The sequence below is a fragment of the Hippoglossus hippoglossus genome, chromosome 4 (assembly GCF_009819705.1).
Source record: "Hippoglossus hippoglossus isolate fHipHip1 chromosome 4, fHipHip1.pri, whole genome shotgun sequence".
Taxonomy (NCBI): domain Eukaryota; kingdom Metazoa; phylum Chordata; class Actinopteri; order Pleuronectiformes; family Pleuronectidae; genus Hippoglossus; species Hippoglossus hippoglossus.
Window position 1 is genome coordinate 25,561,213 of NC_047154.1, and position 20,401 is coordinate 25,581,613.

General features: G+C 41.6%; 1 protein-coding gene across 1 annotated transcript; it reads right to left on the reverse strand.

Annotated features, from left to right (window-relative positions):
• Window positions 1-4,110: 4,110 nt before the first annotated feature.
• Window positions 4,111-20,099, reverse strand: LOC117760161 (leukocyte elastase inhibitor-like). Its single transcript, XM_034582973.1, has 7 exons — window positions 20,095-20,099; window positions 6,468-6,652; window positions 6,172-6,309; window positions 5,952-6,069; window positions 5,723-5,865; window positions 5,374-5,535; window positions 4,111-4,825 (listed from the first exon to the last, which is right to left on the reverse strand). Exons 2-7 carry the CDS (start codon window positions 6,639-6,641, stop codon window positions 4,427-4,429), a joined length of 1,134 nt encoding a protein of 377 aa, XP_034438864.1. The 5' UTR covers window positions 6,642-6,652; window positions 20,095-20,099; the 3' UTR covers window positions 4,111-4,426.
• Between the last annotated feature and the right edge of the window lie 302 nt (window positions 20,100-20,401).

The window sequence follows — 20,401 nt, forward strand, 5'->3', positions numbered from 1 at the left end:
GAAAAGTTCAACATGAAAACCTGACTGAGGTTAGTAAACATTTATATGTATCACACTACATTAACTGAGCTGTATCTAGGTGTATAATAATAAGAATAAACTGGCAGGTACAGGGGAGGTTGGGTACATTTAACAGCATACTACTACTACAACAACTACTACTACTAGTTGTACTACTACCACAACTACTACTACAACTACTATTACTATTACTATTACTAGTAATAATAATAATAATAATAATAATAATACTAACATCGATTAACCTTTACAAACATGTTCAAATAAACTTTTTGTCTGAGGTGAACATTAGTTTCCTCATTTGCAGGTGATTTGATGTTTTGGTTTCAATGCGTGTGTGGAAATCACATGCTTTATGAAAATCATGATCGATTCTCCCCAAGGTTGTTTCCATTGCACCTTGTTGCATTTTGTTATCGATACACAAGTCTAAAACAAAGCTAAGTCTAAAACCTACTGTGATATTTTTACTTTTTGGGGTTTCCACGCAAAATAATGTTTGATGCACAACTTGAAAACACATAAGAGCAGATGGATGGAAACATACTTTCTGACTCATAAACATGATGCCAGCATTATATTCTTTCAAAGGATCAAACATGTCTAGCTTCGCCCCTGAATACACCTCCATGCATTTGTAAAGCGCTTTGAATTGTCTTATGTCTGTAAACTTGCAATACCTGTTTCAGTCTTGGTTGAACACCGTTTTTCCAATGAACACATGTGGGTGTGTCAGAGGTGTTGCTTCATCTTGATTTCCATGGAACTGATAAGAAATGATTTACTAATCAAATATAATGATGTAGTATCTCCAAATAATGACTTGTTACAAACCAATAATGAGTTAATTTCTTAAATAAATAATTGCTAGTTCAAAACCATTTCTCAAAACAATGACTTTGTATATTAAAATAATGACAAAGTAAGTTATAAATCATTATATTTTATATACAATGTGCAATAAGAAGATATCATCACTTAAAAGCCAAAACAACAAATACAAATAATAAGAATCAATAAAAAGGAGACAACATTGCACAAGAGCAAAAAATAATAATTAAAGCAATATGTAAGAATAAAGAGATGACATCACATGTAAAAATGTGATTTAAAAGAAGTCACTGAATCTGCAAACCATCATATGGGATGGACGAAAAGTTCAACATGAAAACCTGACTGAGGTTAGTAAACATTTATATGTATCACACTACATTAACTGAGCTGTATCTCGGTGTATAATAATAAGAATAAACTGGCAGGTACAGGGGAGGTTGGGTACATTTAACAGCATACTACTACTACAACAACTACTACTACTAGTTGTACTACTACCACAACTACTACTACAACTACTATTACTATTACTATTACTAGTAATAATAATAATAATAATAATACTAACATGGATTAACCTTTACAAACATGTTCAAATAAACTTTTTGTCTGAGGTGAACATTAGTTTCCTCATTTGCAGGTGATTTGATGTTTTGGTTTCAATGCGTGTGTGGAAATCACATGCTTTATGAAAATCATGATCGATTCTCCCCAAGGTTGTTTCCATTGCACCTTGTTGCATTTTGTTATCGATACACAAGTCTAAAACAAAGCTAAGTCTAAAACCTACTGTGATATTTTTACTTTTTTGGGTTTCCACGCAAAATAATGTTTGATGCACAACTTGAAAACACATAAGAGCAGATGGATGGAAACATACTTTCTGACTCATAAACATGATGCCAGCATTATATTCTTTCATAGGATCAAACATGTCTAGCTTCGCCCCTGAATACACCTCCATGCATTTGTAAAGCGCTTTGAATTGTCTTATGTCTGTAAACTTGCAATACCTGTTTCAGTCTTGGTTGAACACCGTTTTTCCAATGAACACATGTGGGTGTGTCAGAGGTGTTGCTTCATATTGATTTCCATGGAACTGATAAGAAATGATTTACTAATCAAATATAATGATGTAGTATCTCCAAATAATGACTTGTTACAAACCAATAATGAGTTAATTTCTTAAATAAATAATTGCTAGTTCAAAACCATTTCTCAAAACAATGAATTTGTATATTAAAATAATGACAAAGTAAGTTATAAATCATTATATTTTATATACAATGTGCAATAAGAAGATATCATCACGTAAAAGCCAAAACAACAAATACAAATAAGAAGAATCAATAAAAAGGAGACAACATTGCACAAGAGCAAATACAAATAATTAAAGCAATATGTAAGAATAAAGAGATGACATCACATGTAAAAATGTGATTTAAAAGAAGTCACTGAATCTGCAAACCATCATATGGGATGGACGAAAAGTTCAACATGAAAACCTGACTGAGGTTAGTAAACATTTATATGTATCACACTACATTAACTGAGCTGTATCTAGGTGTATAATAATAAGAATAAACTGGCAGGTACAGGGGAGGTTGGGTACTTTTAACAGTATACTACTAAAACTACTACAACTACTACTACTACAACTACTACTACAAGTACTATTACTAGTAATAATAATAATAATAATGAAAGCAGCTGTTTGTCCCCGAGGAAGAGGAGCAGGGGTCGGCTCGGACGGATCCACACGCAGGTGGAGGAGGAGGTAGATGTCCAGTGTGTTTATAAACAGATGTTCTTCAACTTCCACGCGTCACTTCATCTGTACTGTCCTCCCTCCTTCTCTTCTTCTGCGGTGGTTTCACTCCCGAGCGGTCTCACTACTGCCACCCCCCGGGGACACTGAGGTAGTGTCAGGGAATCAGGCGAGCCGGTTCCATGTCATTTCATTTTATTTATCGCTGATTTGATATGTTTTATATGTTTTTATACTTTTACACTATATTTTTATCACCACTAATGTACAGAAAATGTTATAACATGAAGTTTATCTAAAAAAAATGTAAAGAAATCGATTTAAAGTCAAAAATGTACAAGTCAAAACTGTTAAATTTAAAACGAGACAAATAAACAACATTAAAAAGGGGTTAAAGTTAAAAAGGATAAATCTGTACAATCTGTACAATTTGTAAATTAATAGTAATAACGTTTTTTAAAGTTTTCATTCCTTCTGCTATCAGGCTACTTGGCTCAGACAGTCAGACATATTTTATGACTGTGCTTATTGTTTTGGCAGTTTGAAGTCGAGCAGATCTTTGAGTTTTACTCCTTTTAATTCAATTTTTTAAAATGCTAGTTTTTTGGTTCTTTGTCAGTAATTTTAAACGTGTTCCATCAGCCCTGTTTCTTGAAAAATGTCGGTGAACTGCTCATTTTACTTGCACACCCCTCCAGTAACTTTATTCTTTTATTTCCTGGATCCTTTCTGCAACGTATCTATTACCGAGGACACTTACATACTATAATCTCTCTGGTGCCAGACAATGCTCACAAGAGAGAGGTGAGGCCCTTTAGCATAGTTTGATACAGACGTCTACATGTCTCTGGAGCTGGGACATAATGTGACCTCAGCTCATTGTTCTATTTCCCTCAAGTGAAATGATTTTGTTTTGAATAACAAATCCTGACGAGCAGGATCTAGAGGTGTGTTCAAAATAATCTGCAGTGTCAATCACAGCTTCCTTAAATGAGCCGGTCACCTGAACCTGTGCTCCCACATATTTAACATAGTTAGGAAACAGTGAGTGTAGATATAGAGTCACCACTCTAACTGTATAAGAAATACAAAGTGTGTTTTAATATCTATGTGACCTGGTGCTGACCCCATTCTCTGTCGGCATTTTTTCTATTTGATGCCTTTTGATTTGTTTTATGCAGTTGTATTTATTTCCTTGTTTTGTCTTCTTCTTTGTTTTAATTTGTATTTTCAGGTCATAAAACAATGGAGAGTGACACAGTGGTGAATAACAAACAGCACAGAAACATTTGGGCCACCTTTTTCTGAAGTGGGCATTAGTGCAATTTATACTATTGCTTTTCAGTTTTTAATTCTGCTATAAACTGCATGAATACTTTCTGATTACAAACTTTGCTGGATCACTTCTTCATCATCATTATTCTTTCTTTGGTTTATCTTTGGTTTACATGTTACGCAATTCTGTCACAGCAGGAAATATACTGCACATTTATATCTTACTTAATAGAATCATTTTAACCATATTCAATATTGGACAGCTTCTATTGTTGTGAACGAGTCTGACCCGGACGATCTCCTGCTGCTTCTTCACATGTGAAACACAAACTCCAGAAATTGTCTTTCCAAAATCAACACACGAATCATTGTTGGACCAAAAATATTCTTCATTAATTAATATCTTCATCTATGATTTCAGTGCAAAAACAGAAGAAAAACCCAGCTAATTAGCATAAATCCCAGAAAATAAAGACCACATTTTAAGGACTAAGCTTTTATTTGAATATCTTCCTCTCCTGGTTCTGTCTACTGAGGAGAGGAGAGCCTGCCGAGGAAGAGGATGGACTTGGTTTTATTGTGCCTGATGAAGAAGAGGAAGGGGTGGTCTGCTGTGAAGATACAGCAACCATTAGTGACCACGGCTGGTGTGGCCGCAGCCGCCTCCGTGCCCTCCTCGTTCACCTCCACGAAGGCCTTGTGTATCACCTTAGACAGGACGAGTCCTCTTTTGCCGTTCATGCCAGACAGGTCGGCCTTTGACGCGCAGAACACGTCCGTCATGCCCAGCTCGGACAGAGGCTTGTTCAGCTCGTAGTCCTCCTCCAGCTTGAACTTTGGCAGGTGAACGTGGACATCTGAGTGGACTAACATGTTTTCCCTGTCGGTCCATTCATTCAGCCTCTCCAGCGTCAGCTCCTTCTCCAGCTGGAACAGAGCAAATACATTTGATCACGTCTCTAAAAACTAAGAAGAGGGTGTCTTGTGATTAAAAGGCTGAAACATCTGATGACGCTAAGGTACACAACTGAAGTTATGTCCCTAACATCTGCTGGTGGTCGCTAACATCCGATAACACCAACTGGTGGTAGACATTAAAAAGTGCAGTACAAGGGATATTCTCCATCTTGTTGTATGTTCCACCCCCTAAACAAACAGTCATCGATTGAGCTGCTGTTGCCTCGTTTTAGCTAAACTTCAGTTGTTTAGTAAACTCAGTGTCTGTTAAAGACAAATAACATTGCACAGGCTGGTCAGTTGTAAGATGCATATTATACACATGTAGTAGTTTTACCATTTTGGTCTCTACCAACTCCTGAGGAACATATTTGGCTTTTTAGTGCATAGATGTTCAACTTCCTTCACCAGCTTGTCTCCATCTTTGTCTGTCTGCTGTTAGGTGCTCGACGGGGAGTGAGCAGCAGGTTTTATCTGAGCTTCTCAATATGAAAACCATCTGTTTTTATGCTGTGTACCTTCAGCAGAGGGTCGGAGCCGTCTGTGGACTGTTTAGGCAACAGGATCAACATGCTGAGCTCCTCCTTCTCATACGGCAGCTCCAGGATCTGCAGATCACCGATGGAGTTGTAGTGCAGATTCTTCTTCTGGAACATCATCTGGACTGGTTTGCTCTCAGTCTGACACACAGAAACACAATCAACTGAGTCGTTTGGATCAAGTTTCTAACAAATCCCATTGTAAGTTTAAGTTAAGTTACTATCTACTCTAGTTTGAGGAGCTAAGGGACATAGAATGTAATAACCATAAATGAAAGTACACACAATACACAACATGATAAATTGTGATTTGTGATTTGTTTTTTACCTGGTTGACTTGAAAGGGCATCTCTTTGGTGTTTGCTTCATCAAAGCGGTTCATCCAGTTTCCCTTAAAGTAGATGGCATTGACCAGAACCAGCTTCATACCATCAGAGACTGTCCTCGGCTTCAGGAGATCTTTTATTTTATCTGCAATGTAACAGAAAACCTGACAATTCAGAACAATGTAGAAAGATTTATTCCCCTTTTCATTCAATTCAGGTGTAAAGTCGTACTTTCTGTCTGCTGCTCGACCCAGGTGTTGATCTCCACTCTGCTCGCCTCCGCGGCCCTGATGAAATCCACAGTCTTCAGGTCGGCATGGTAGTACTCACGCGTGTCTTCCAGGAATTGCTGCAGAGAGCAGATTTCATCTTATACTTTCAAGGAAGTAAAAAAAAAAAAATCTATTTAAGTATCAATTTCTGCTGTGATAAGTGGAAAATGAAAACTCACAGGGAGGAACTTTGCGGTTTTCTCCCCATACAGACGATTGGCTGTTTTCAGAATGTGTGATGCCGATGGTGAGTTGATGTCTTCGATTAGCTCCTTGAATTCGGCGTGGACATCATCACCAAGTTCGAATGACAGGGCCTGTGTGGAAGTTTGGATTGACACATGACATTTAAATGCTTTCAGATGTGCACCTCAGAGTCCAGGGTCTGTAGGTGAGGAAGCTAATCTCCAAGTCAGCTGCTCAGAACAGCTCTGAGTCTCTGAATGACAGGGGACAGAGACATGGTGTGATGTACCTGGGCCATTTGAGCAGCTGTGTCTCCTCGGGCTCCCAGGTAGACCATAGCCAGAGCTGAACTGATGCTCAGCGGAGAGAAGAACATATTCCCCGATGGGTTTGCTTGGCTCAGAGTCCGGTACAGCTGCACATTGCCTGAGATGTCGATTGAGCTTTGGATTGACCTTTGCATTGACCTTTGGACTGTTATACTGATTGAGCCACTTTGGGTGCTGCTGTTGTTGCTGCTGCCGCTGTTGCCCATGGCTGAGGATGTACAGTTGTCCTGTAATGAACAAAAAATGCTTTTTAGACATATTTTTAAATCTGAACAGAAATGCACCTGATTGCTCCTTGATTGTATAACAATTTTTTGCGGAACAAAATGTGCCAAGACCCCCGAGACCCACCAGATGAGTTGGGATTGAACCAAACTCAATTTTATTTGTATATGGCGCCAAATCATAACAAACATTCTCTCACAGCACGTGATGGAGAAAAAACCCCGACATGTCAAATCAGATAGAATTATAAACGCAAATTACCTGAGAGATGAGAAGAAGTGGAAGCAGAGAATGTGAACCTGGAGGTTGAGTGGTCAGTAGAGGAACACGTACACCAGTATATATACATTATATGTGTGGGTGTGACTGGGCGATGAGTCTGACTGCTGGGAACAAAACACCGTTATAGGCCAACTGCGCACCAGTGGAAAAAAACGCAACTGACACAAGTTTGAGGAAATGTTTGCACAACCTCTTTGTGCAAACATTTCTGAGGAAATGTTTGCACAACCTCTTTGTGCAATGACTCTGATAAAGTGTATTTATTCATCTTTATAACTTATTTGTTAGAGCCACTGGAATCGTATACGATCTCAAATATCATGTTGTCTTTAGAGCGTCATGACTCCTCAATGGTCTGAGCTAGAGACATGCCGTTTTTTCCTGTTGAACTGAAGAAACAGCGCTAACAAGCAAGCTGCTGTTTGTGAGTAATTTACAGCACTTAGCGTTCACATTCTTCCTTCTCTCCAGGAAATGTATCGTCCATATTGTGGAACCGAATTTGTGGGACGTTTGGATGTTTTTTTGGCTCCTGTGGCAGCAGTGTCCATCACTTTTAGGTGTCCCCTGGAAACACTTCAGTTGTCGTTTCCGGAATTGCAGCGCGTTTCTGTAATGTGTTGTGTTGTCAAATTGATGAAGACGTTTTCTTACTTTGCTTGTGTTTTGTCCGTTTGCATGTGTTTTCTTGAGTTGCAGTGCGTTGAGCTCTCAGGGCCACCGTAGAAACGTGTGTCTGTGGGATTTACTGAGATAATGTCTCGTCCTCACCCATCAAGGAGGGTCACAGTGTAACCACTGGCAACCATGATAAACCTTTAGACCCTCTGTTACATAACTGCCACCAGACTCCCCCTCTTCAGAAGCCCTCCCTCCATTTTCCTGTCTCCCTCACACCTTGAACATAGTTTATATAACACCTCGTGGAACCTGAGTCACAATATGAGTTCATGAAGAATTTCTTTGAATGTTAATAATTAAAACACTTCTCTTATATAAGTTAGAAGTGCCCTGATTTCATGTAAGGACCAAATCAGAGAAAACACCTCGTCAATAATCAATGACACTCACATATTTTGTTGGCTACAAGAAACTGTTAAGGTTTCAAACAGATTTTTTTTACTTTAAATGCATTTATTTGCCTTTTCAAACCCTAAGTAGAATTTAATTTCAGTTTTTTACCTCCACGTAGGAGGTTATGTTTTTACTTTGTTTGTCTGTGTAGTGGGAATTTATCATGAGATGTGAAATAATGAGTTTCTCAGACCGGAGTTGTCTTTGAGTTTTAATTATTAGCTCTGCAGAAGGTTAAACAGTCAGCAACAAGGCTTCAGAGTGCAACCACGGGTCGTTAAAAAGGAACGTTTTTATACAATGTGATAAACAGGAAACGTTTGCCGTCTTGCATCACTTTCTATAGAAGGAGGAAACAACCCCAGCACCCAGTTGCACATATAAAGGTCAACAGGAGGTGAAATCACCAAGTGCACAGAAAACAGTTAAAACAGCAGTAAGACATTGATCAGTGGAATTTTCCATTACGTCTGTCTGTCTCTTAGTTAGCATCTGTCTCTTGGTGCCTATCCAAATAAATGGATGGATTCAGGCATTTTGTTTCAGCTTCATTTCAATATATGGCAGAAGTGGGGGTGCACATGATCGCACACAAATGTCTCTATTACGAGCATCAGATTCAGAGCGACAGGTACACAGAATAAAGAGTGAAGGAAAAGTTCTCGCATGAGACAGAGGGCGGTGTTGAATACCGCTTGAGGGTATGTGCACAACTGCAGCTGAAACTACGAGTTCTGACTGTCTGCATGGACGGTAACAACTTTATGGACGATAGCACGAGTGAGCATGTGGCAAATAGCGCCGCACACAGCTATACAATGCAGCAAAGGAGCAAAACACCAAGTAGAGATCTCTCCAGAGGTGTAAACATTTCTTTGGATTCATTGTGAAGATTTATTAATATTCATTCAAGGAATCATTTCAATATTGTGGACCGCCACAGCCTAGGGGCCTTTTTGGTCTTTCTCAATACCCTTTACTACGTTGGCCCAAGGTGCAAAAAGAAAATCTATTTGACAACACGAACAAATACAGAAACGTGCTGCAAATAGCAGATGACAGAAATGTAATTTTAAACCCGTTACTGAGAGCGTCGTCGGCTCAGGACCTTTGTTGCATTGACAGTGCAGATGTTTGTTGGCGGGCTTAAACTATGCGCTCCCCCCCCCCCCCCCCCCCCCCCCCCCGGAGCACAAATTACAAAGCAAATAAAGGCCTGTATCCTGTAAAGCCTGCGTGCTGGGTTGCAACAGCCGTGACCCAGAACAGAAGCATCAATAAGGTGGTGCAATGGAAAAACTGTCACAGAGAGAGAAAACAGACGCAAGGCAACAAGCTTGTTTGTTCCACAACTACCCTGAATGTCAAGGTCATCTGAGCAGGACAGCCCGTGATTGGTCAATAGCTCTGGCCTTAATTTGCCTTTTAAAGGTGAATCAAAGGAGCAGTTCATCATTTTAAAGAAACTCATTCACTCACTTTCCAAAGCTGCTTTCTGTCATTCGCGCTGCGCCAACCGCATCGAGAAAATAGACGGTCTGGTCGACGGAGGATTGATATTGAATTTGATTTGATTTGATATCGAATGTACATAAAGATGGACGACGCATCTCCAGTTCCTCCCACTGTCCAGAAATGAAGCCAAAATATCCTGGCTATGATCGAGGCCATCTTGGAGTGATCGCGGTGTGGAGCTGCGCAGTATTGAGCAATCGACCAATCACGAGTCAGTCCCATGTGTCAGTCAGGACGTTTCACCCTGTTTATATAGCATTAAACACAACTTATCAGAAACATGAACAATTTAACGTACATCAGTGTGATGTCCACGACATAAAGTGACGCCATACTTTGATCCATGTCCCATCCACAACATGGAGGAGACCCATACTGGAAGGAGCCACCAGGGGGCGATCCAGATAATTTGGCTTCAGTTCTGGGAACGGTCATGTCATCCATTTTTATACATGGTCTATGGTCTCAACTAATTAGGATGATGAGTCTCTGTTGGCTCATCAGCCATCACTCTGTCTGTGCATGTTCACAATACTGACCTCATCCGAATGCGTCACTCTGGAGTTAATACCCCCCCCCCCCCCCCCCTTTTAGATGCAATTAAATAAGGTGTCAGTATTTGATCCTGCTTCTGGAGCCAGTCAGCTGCACATTGAACCAACAGATGGTGAACACAGAGTCTTCTTTGTGCGATCCTGGTCAAACCGGTCGCTGCGAAACCTTTAAAGATACGAACTGAGCGTGACACACATTTCACAGCACCCGACCCGGATTCACAACTTGTTCACGATGATCAGAAATGAAAAACACCCAGTTTTAATCAAGCACGAAAGTTCATCCTCAGCCTTTCGAGGTTTGACACAAGTTAAGTTGTTAAATTCCTTCAAAAAAAGTTAGTGAAACAACCTCGAAATCACTTTTTGTCAGAGTAGTAGTGAGGTCACATGTAAAATCTTTTCACTGACCATTGCACCTTCTCTTTGTGCCAGGATTTTCCAACATGGAGGAACAACTGTCGCTCCTGCTTCTGGTTTGATCTTTGTACTCCCTTGAATAAAACTACAGCTGTATACGCAACTACTTGCCATTATACGCTACATAACCGTGCATCTTCCAGTCCTGAACCAGTGCTTTTACTTTGAAAGGGGCACAGGAAGGGTTGCAAATATTCATGTTTGTGACGTATTCAACAGATAAAACATTAAAACTGTGGTGAAAGATCATTTTCATTATCTGTTCTGCTGTGAACCGAGCGGTACGCGGGGGAAATAGGCGAGAACTCGATTCAAAAGATGGATGTTTGAAAAACACGTGTCTGGAGTAAAGGGTCTTTCACTGACAGTGAATATTTCATGCCTTAATTTAAGTTACATATGAAGAATTGTAACGATTTAATTTATTTAGTGGAATAGCTTGTTTTTGAATGACTGCATCTAAACCAGTCCTGCAGGGGATTTTATAAGTATATTATCTTTTATCTTATTCTATATATGACACTGAAACACAATGTGCCTATTTGAGCTCTTCACCTTTTTATCTCACAACCTAGTTTGGAAGATGTATATTATATGCAATACATTTTTTTTTTTGTTTAATTTAATATTTAATATTTGAATGTCTGCATCTTCCCCACTTGCGTTAATTAGTTGAACAATTTAGTTAAATTTCAGTTTCAGAAACTGAAAGATGTGCACACACAATGCAGGCCTGTTTGAACGCAATACATTATAATGAAGTTACTCATTTGAGTAGTTTTTTCCTTTTTTACTCAAATACTTATTACTTCTACTTGAGTCATTAGAATTATAAAGTAACAATACTTTTAGCTGAGTACTCTTCCTGTTTACTCTACCCTCCACTGCTCCTGGATCAGTTCTTACGGACACTGGAGTTAGTGGTTCACCAGTCTATTTATTTACCGCTCCATCGTAGACTGTATCTGGGCAGCAGGGGCATAAATGTGCTGCAGATTTCTAGACACGAGATCATGTGAGCACGCTGCACTGACCCTCCTCCGTGTATGCACTTCGAGTCGAGGCAAACCCGGGGCAGTAAGAAGCGAGGAAGCTGCGGTGAGCCGGCACATCGGCCTCAGTGTGCGCCCACACAGCTGTGACCTTCTCAGGGATCATCAGGGGATCTGCCCTCGCCGTCCGGATTCCAGGTAAGATTAGGTGCGGTGACTGTGGCCCCTGGAAATCTGTGTCAAGTGTGCGTCGTGTCCCCGTCTCTCCTCCGAAGACGCCTTTTGTTGAGCAACTGAAGGATTTACACTTGCAGATATGGTGATATTAAATATCTTTAAAAACTCTACTGAGACCATACCAGACACTTATAGGCTGAAAGTACCTCAGAGGAAACACAGCTCTTTATATTGAGTGTCACTCAGTGCATCTGTTTCATGACTTCCTGTTTGGGAAACTGTGTCACATGACTCCGCCGTTCTGTAAGAAGTCAAATGTACGACCGCAACATTTATAAAGAGGTTTTTTTATGTACTTTTTATAGTTTCCTTTGATTTTCTCCAGTTTTCATTATATTTCTTATATTAAATTAAAAACTGTTTGGGATTATCAGTCAAATTGATTGAAAATTATCCAAAAGATAAAAACGAATTAATAAGATCAACTTAAACATAAGTTTGATTTGATTCTCAAAATATTTTTCTCATTTTGTTTTTTTATTTCAAAATCACCTGATAATTTTATTCAAGGAGTTTTTTCTTTTCTCTTTGGCTTTAGTTCTTCAGACAAAATGATTTGTAATGAAAGTGTTTTTATTGTCGTTGTTTTAAAAGCTCACATGTTCTTAAAAGTCACGTCAGGAGTAAACACTTTGTTTTCAGTCTTAACACAATCACTTTACTCACAGATACACGTTGGTTCAAGCTTCATCTTGGTTTCAGTCTTAATAGCAGTTTTGGATCATTCTAATTTCCTCTCACAGTGGGAGTTATGGGAGTTATGTGAGTTATGTGACGTCATGTCGTTGGCATCGTTTTTCTTTTTAGTACACACAAAGGTTGTATCGGCAGACACCGGGTGTGACAGCTCCCTGCGTATGTTGATGCACTGCTATTGTCCCAGGATAATCTAATTGAGTTTGTGCTAAAGATAGCACCAGCAGGACACAAACATTTGGCCCAGGGGGGCGACGCCCCTGGGCCGATGCAAAGCGCCGTTAAACCCCACAGCAACACGCACCATTGTAGCCAATTAGCACACAGCGAGCGAGAGAAGGTAGAGAGACGAGAGGGCGACGGAGGATTCGGTGTCAGGAGCGCAGACTAAATACTGAGCTCACTAATTTGAAGGTCAGGAGGGTCACACACGATGGTGATGAACACAACACGCGATAATGAGTCTATGGGTTAAAGTCTGGAGCACAGGAGAAATCTGTGAAACAATCGTCTAAATACCACAAGACCTATTTATTGTATATATTTATTTGACGTGTGTACTGACAAATCCACAGTTTTACTTCAAGGTAACGGGACGTTTCATTTCGGACGCCTTTTGATCGCGGCATATCCTCTTACGTACGAAGAAGGAGAAACACGCTGCCGGTCGTTTCCCTCGACAATGTTTGTCTCGGTCCCTCGTAATGGATCAGGATTATTCGTTGGCGCTTGCTGCGTCACGTGAATCAAAGTTTGATACACGACCTCCAACGTGAGATTTACCTCAGCAAAGTGGTGGAATGTGTTACCTTTAAGTAGAAGCTGAATCAGTCACAGTGGCCTCACACGTGTATGTGTTGTGTTGAAGCGTGACAGTGCACCGCAATCGCAGTTTCATGCTCGGGACACGAGTGTTTCACATGTGCCGTGGTTTTGAAATATTTTTTTAGTGTGATGCAGAAGAAAAGGGAACAGAATAATTAATGAATTTGAATGAAAAAGGTGATTTTTTACATTTATATAACATAGCTGGTCAGATAGAGAACGTTCTGACATTTAGGTTGATGAGTGGGAGTAATTTGGTGCCGATCCAAATAAAGATCTGGGTCCAGTGAGTTTAAACAAGGAGGCTGTTGGACCTCGGTGAACGAATGCACTTTGATTTAATGTGATTTATGTTTATTAACATCGTCACAGATTAAAGCCTCAATCGTGCTGCTGTGTTTGAAACCATCCTGGTGGAGCACAGGTTCAACAAAACAAGAAGTAAACAACAAACAGGCGGTCATTTAAAAAATAAAACACCTTCATCTCGGCCCCCCCCACCCGTTTCCTCCCCTGCTGCCCCCCCCCCCCCCCCCCCCTCTCCGTCTGTCACCCCACCTCTTGCACAGACACATGGCTCTCATGCATTCCGCTCGTTCCGTTATAACAAGCCACATTCCCTGGAACGCTTCCTCCGCTCTGTCCCTCCCTGTGGCCCCTGGGTCTCGGATCAGACAACCCCCCCCCCCCCCCCCCCCACAACACCACCAACACCCTCACCCGCCCCCTCCCTGTAACTATCCCATGTACATCTGTGGCTCCCAACTGCAGAGAGCCACAAGCAGCCGGTGCCTCCCATCGAGGCGCCTGTCCTGACCTGACTCACTCCGGATCAGTGTGTGTGAAGGGAGGACGAGAGCATCCAGAACCTGGACACTAAACCCAACGACAGCACCTGAGGAGGACAAACCTGGAGACATCACGCCCATGAGAGACATGGGAGGGAAGGAGAAGAAGACTTTGGTGATTGCGAACGTCCCAAACTACCAGGGGTAAGTCCTCCGGAGGGGGTTCTGCACGCCAACAGCAACATCCGTGCAAACTGACATTGTTGATCCGCACACACTGAATATCTGTGTTGTTCTTCCGAAGTGCAAAGCAAATCTTAAACCTGCATAATGAGCATGATCTGAATTCTAACACCTCTTTTGCTCGGGTGTCAGTTACAGCGGAGTGTGAGGTGGCCGCCGCTGCACAGATTTACTGCAGCTACGCTCTGCTAATCTTTGATTTGAAATAATATCTGACAAACTAAAAGCCTTTTTCTTCGTCATGTACTCATCTCAGTGTGATGAACATGTTCAAATTTAAAGACAACCAAAACAAAAATATCCTTAAAAAGTTTTATTTCCTTCCCTTAATTCTCTTAATTTAGAAAATCTGCCAAAAGAAGCCTCTTGCTTTACGCTTCTTATTTTCTGTGTCAAGGAAATTTATGTGCAAAAGCTTCATAAATTAGGAAGAAAACCTTGAATCTGTTCAATTAAATTTAACAGCGAGAGATAAACGTAAATTCGACTGAGTCCAATGCTGAGTCAAGTAGAATTTTGATGCAAAACAAAATGCAACTCAATCTGCTGAGGACTAAAATAAGAGTCCTGCTTTGTTCTGGGCCAAATGGAAAAGTACATCGGATCAAAGCTCTACAGTTACACTCGTCTGCCGAGGTTGCCGAGTTGTTGTCAGTGTGAAGCATCGGAGGGGCTGGGGGGGGTTCCCAATATGTCGGGGCATCAGTGAGTGTGTACATCTGTGCACACTGCACAGCATGTGTGTTTACATGTGAGCCGTCGTGTGCTGGGTTTGCAGAGCTTGAGCCTTTCATGAGGAACGGGTCCTGCCCTCGTGTGATGGTCTTCATCTGTGCGCATTGTAGACGACACTCGGAGCAGAATGTCTGGGGCTCAGTAACAATCTGGCCCGGTTCTCGTGGAACATCGTCACTCCAACATTTGGCACTGGCAGAGCGGTGGCGATGATTCGCTGATCAGGACTTGGACTCGTCCGCGATGAAAGCTTCAACGAGCTGGCAGCTCAGACAGGAGGGAATGTGGAGTTTAGAAAAATAAACCTGAGGATCACTTGATATTGTCAAGTCGTGCGGCTCATTTTAATATGATGCCTAATAATTTGAAAAGTGGCTGCGGTCACTTGAGTCTCCTCTCTAATGAAGAGGGGAAGCACGGTCAGAATTTTCCTGAGCGAGTTTGCAGCTGCAGAGAATTTAAAAATCCAACTGCTGTCGTCCTTTACGACGTTTGAAATTATATTTAAACTTTATATTCATTTCCCTGATGTCAAACGAGAGATTGATTGAGTGGGATCATAATGTTCTGTACTATTCTATTCTCACCATACCCACGCACACTCAGACACCTCCCCTGCATTCCTATGGTTTATAGGCTTTAATGACTGTTTCCATGCGACTAGTAAACCCGGACGGCAGAGGCCCCTGAGAGAGAGATAGCACCCTGGGGTGAAGACTGTCCATTCCAGGCCGCCCCTCCTACTCAGACCATCTGGGACGGGACCCTCTGTCCCGGCCTGATACTTAAAAAAGGCCCCTAATCTGCCCTGTTGCTGTTTCTGTAACACGCTCACACATAACAAGCAAACCCCCAGTAAAGCCAGGCCCTGCATTACACTTATGCATAAGTATGTACTGTATACATGCACGCACACACACAACATAAGCGAACGGACATGTAGCCGACTCGTTGACTCCCTTCGCCACTTGCTCTTATCTTTGCTGCAGAGCGACGACAGCGTCCGTCAAACCAACAGCAGATAAACAGAGCAGAGGCTGAGACACTTCACTTCAGAATGTGCCTCGTTACACGTCGAGCAGACGGAGCTCCCCCTGACTCATTGTGTGAAATTTAAGTTTTGGCCCATTCACAGCAGATATGTCTGAAATCCTGACGTCTTTCTCCTGCGCATCAGATCCAAAAGTCTCACGTTTACACGCTTCAACCATCTCCGCTTAGGGCCACGCTTACACATCCAGAGTCTCAGAGGAAGGAAAGCAACACCCGCACGGCGAACAGCTGACGATAACGAAGGGAGAGCGTAACTATGTAAGCTGACTTCTCGCTAAACCGCATTTTCTATTTCTACATGTGTTAAATACACAAGATACGCATGTGTAAATGCACGAGCTTAGGAGCCGTGTGAAGGCAGCTGTCGAGGTGCAGGGATCGGACGGTTCCTGAGCCGAGCTGCAGGGTCTTCAACCCGTCTCTGCTGTGAACGCACAGAGATTTAAGTCCTTTCTTTAAATGTTTGAGTTTGAGACGATTAGGTTTGGATTTCAAAGAATAATCAGTCACGCTCGAATAGAAGCTTCACTAAATTAGGAAATGAGATAGTCTGACGTTTCCCAATATTCTCTTGTATTCCCCATCTACCCCGACCGAGCAGTGTCCCGATCCCCTTGGTTTCTTAACATGTGAGTTGACGCGTGATACAAACATTTCCAAGTGTCAGCATCAGATGTTTTGGTCTTTATCAGCAGTGAATCCTGGGATAGGTCGGCACGAGAGGATCCACCTGTTGGAGCCGTCACTGCTCGGGATGGAAGGAACCATTTCGAAACAGGACGGTCTTCAAATGCAGCTTCACACGACACGAGGCCTTTAAACATGATGTGATTTGTCATTCATCCAAACATATTTTAATATTTAGACTTTAAAATTAATAATAGATGTTACTCAATAATCTACTATTTCCAGAAATGTGGCTCAGATATCTTATCTGTATCCAAACAGACACTGTTTTGAAATAGTTTTGTTGGCAACAAAGGGAGAAATACAGAAGGATCTGTGAACTTTCTATTGGCTTCACACTGTTAACTCATCAGTAATATTAATAAAACTTATCCTGGTGATTGTTCGGTTCAGATTTTTGTGAAACTTCGACTCATCTCTACTCAAATTCCACAGTTTTTACACATTGTTAAGGAGGAAATTAAACTTAGATGAGACTCTTTCCTGTCACAGAGAAGCTTTTCTACTTTAAATTGTACATCAGGTTACAAAGTAGAGGACAGATCCGGTTTATTCTGTTATTTCTTAAACGCTTTATTACTCCAGCACCATTTTTTTAATCCTGTAATTACAAGGGACACGGATGACTGTTGTACCGTCAGCTGCTGCTACCGTCTGTCACCGTGTCTCTGTCTTTACGAGTCCTCACTGTCCTCCAGCTCGTACGTCCAACTACTAACCCTCCACAATAAACCCACAGCTATGTATAGACCCGGATATCTGGCCTCAGGCCTGGACAAGGAGAAATCATTTGACCGCACATTAAACTTCTTAATCGCGTCTCTTCCTTGTAGCATTATCATCATTATCAAAACTTGTCGTGTGTATTCTGACAGCCAGCTCACCCTTCAGGATATTTGACCCCCCCCACCCCACCCGCAGGTTTCCAGTTACAGGTCCGACTGTGATTTTTATTTCTTTTAATCGCTTCGCTCTTGTGGCGCATTTGGCATTTTACTGAGGGATTTGAACGATGCCAACGGCCCCTATTCTCCATTCATCTAAACATACACTCGTGAAGTCACAGCGTCCTCTGGGTCCTTCGTGATTCATGGCCACTCTGAGAGCTATGAGACACACGCAGTTCTTCCTATCAGTTACGCAGGAGGATTATGATGGAGAAGACGGACAGGAACCTCCCTGCTGTTTTATAGCTGGGGGGGGGGGGGGGGATTACCGAGGGCCGCCAAGCAAAGTAAACATACACAAACGACAGCATTGCTTGGACGCTGGCACGCTTATGTAACGGCCGGTTGAAGCAACAACTGCACTGAGTCAAACTATGTGAAAGCATCTATCTGTTCACTTTTAATTCCTTTCTGCCGAGCAGCAAGCTCTGTGACAGCTCCAGCCCCCTAATGGTTTTTCACCAGCGGAGCTTTTCCATTTCTGGTGATCGCGTCCCCCGCGTCCCCCACGTCCCCCGCGACCCCCACGACCCCCGCGACCCCCGTATACTACACTATAAAATGCAACCCAAAATAAAACCCTTTAAAGTGAGCGACCCGGGGTCAGCCAGTCTGCTGCGGGGCACCAGGTCGCTCTCCAGGGCCGGGAGCCTTCTCAGCCCCCGGCCGACACCGTCACAACAGGAAGGACGAGCGTTCCTGAAGGGCCACAGTTAAAGGAGCAGACCGGGTGGTGGTCGGGTCGAACAACTGGGGGGTCCGGAATACATGAAGTAAAATAGAAAACTGTAAAGACGAACATGCAGTAAAATGTGTGTAAAAATAACCGCGGTCATAAAGAGTCTTTGAAAGGGAAATAGTTGATGCAGTAATTTGCCTGCAACAATATGTATGAATTCACATTCAATGATTACTATACATTTTGTTTATACAGCACCTTCCATACATAAATTGCAGCTCAAACATATGAAATAAGATTGATCAAAAATAACATGTTAGCAATAAAACAATGATGGAAGGTAACACGGTGATACGCGGATAAGATAAGATAAGATAAGATAAGATAAGATAAGATAAGAGAGTCCTACATTAATCCTACTGAAGGGAAATGCACATTCTTACTGCAGCAAAAAAGAGGATACACACTCACAATAAGTTATGATTACATCATAAATACGATATGAATATAATAGATCAATCAAATTTTATATTCCCAAATCAAAATCTTCCCCAAAAAAGGACTTAAAATGCTGCGACATCCTCTGCACTAAACCCTCAACACGAGGGAGGGATAAATATACGTAGCTATAGAAATAGACTATGTATGTAAATTCTTCTTCTTCTTCTTCTTCTTCTTCTTCTTCTTCTTCTTCTTCTTCTTCTTCCCTCACACTGTACTTGTGTGGGCAAGGAGGAGGGTTTGTCGAGCCCCTCCAGCTGAACCAGGGAGAGTTGATCGGCACAGCTGAGTCTCGTTGGCCAACTGCTCTCCCTGGATTAAAAAGGAAGCAGGAGATTGACAGAGAGTGAAGAGACCGGACAGAGCTGAGCTGCAACGATGAATTTATATCGTTGTTATTTGAGTTTTGAATCCGCGGCTCACCACCTCGATCGCTGCTGCACAGACGCTGTCTCCAAATTAAGTCAGGAGCTCATGATAGCATCGCCCGTACCCAAGATATTTTAGCTTCATTTTTTAACAATGTGAGGAAGAGGTGATGCATCGTCCATGTTTATAATATATGAATAAAATACTTTCATAGTAACAAGTATTTGATTAAAAACATTAATCGTTCGAGTTTTGCTCTGCAGATACTTTCTGAAATGCAGCAAAACAGAAATCGGTTATAATATGTTTTCCAATAAGAATTCATGTAACGTTTGTTTACAGTGAGTAACTAAAAAAGTTCTCAGGATAAGTTATAAACAATACAATGCAATGAAGATGTTGAGGTTTTTAGTGTATTTAGTGTAACACAGAGAGAGAGAGAGAAATCCAGCCTCTATGCCGGCTTCCTGGTAACATTCTAACTATTTGGGGGCTTTTATTTTGAAAATCCAGCCTCCTTTTGGGTTTCCTTGTCAAGGTCCTCTAACCATCATAAAAACACAATATTATGATAATAATGATAATAATAAAGATAATACAGAACAATAATAACCTCGCACCTCAAGTAAATTCAGTATTCGGCAAAGGCTTGATATGAGATTTCTAAAAATTTTAAAATGCAGTAATTCATACGAACATCGACCAGGCCCCGTGCACACTGTTACCTTTTCATCAACAATATAATTAGTTGTGTAAAGTCTGCACAGTTGTTGCGTCTGCAGACTGAACCTGGTCTTTAACGTCCTGGACAGAAAAAAAGTATAAACCAAATATAGACTCGAATGTAAAAAGGCCGACATAAGGAGCAGTGACAGGTGCTCCCCCGACCGCTCTCTTGGCTTTAGCACTGCAGATGAAATCCTACCCTGAGATTGGCCCCTGATGCTGAGGAACCGTCTGCATCAGAGGACTGAAACTACAGCCATTCTCTGACCTCGGTAATTGTCGAGCATCGGCCGGGCACTTGCACCGCAGAGGTATTAATATCCCCAGTGATCTCCCATGACTGCCC

Coding starts and splice junctions, on each gene's coding strand:
- LOC117760161 (XM_034582973.1), bottom strand. CDS start 6,641: ATGCAAAGGTCAATCCAAAGCTCAATCGACATCTCAGGCAATGTGCAG. Junction 6,310..6,467: donor CAGCTGCTCAAATGGCCCAG/GTACATCACACC, acceptor ACTTCCACACAG/GCCCTGTCATTCGAACTTGG. Junction 6,070..6,171: donor AAACCGCAAAGTTCCTCCCT/GTGAGTTTTCAT, acceptor TGCTCTCTGCAG/CAATTCCTGGAAGACACGCG.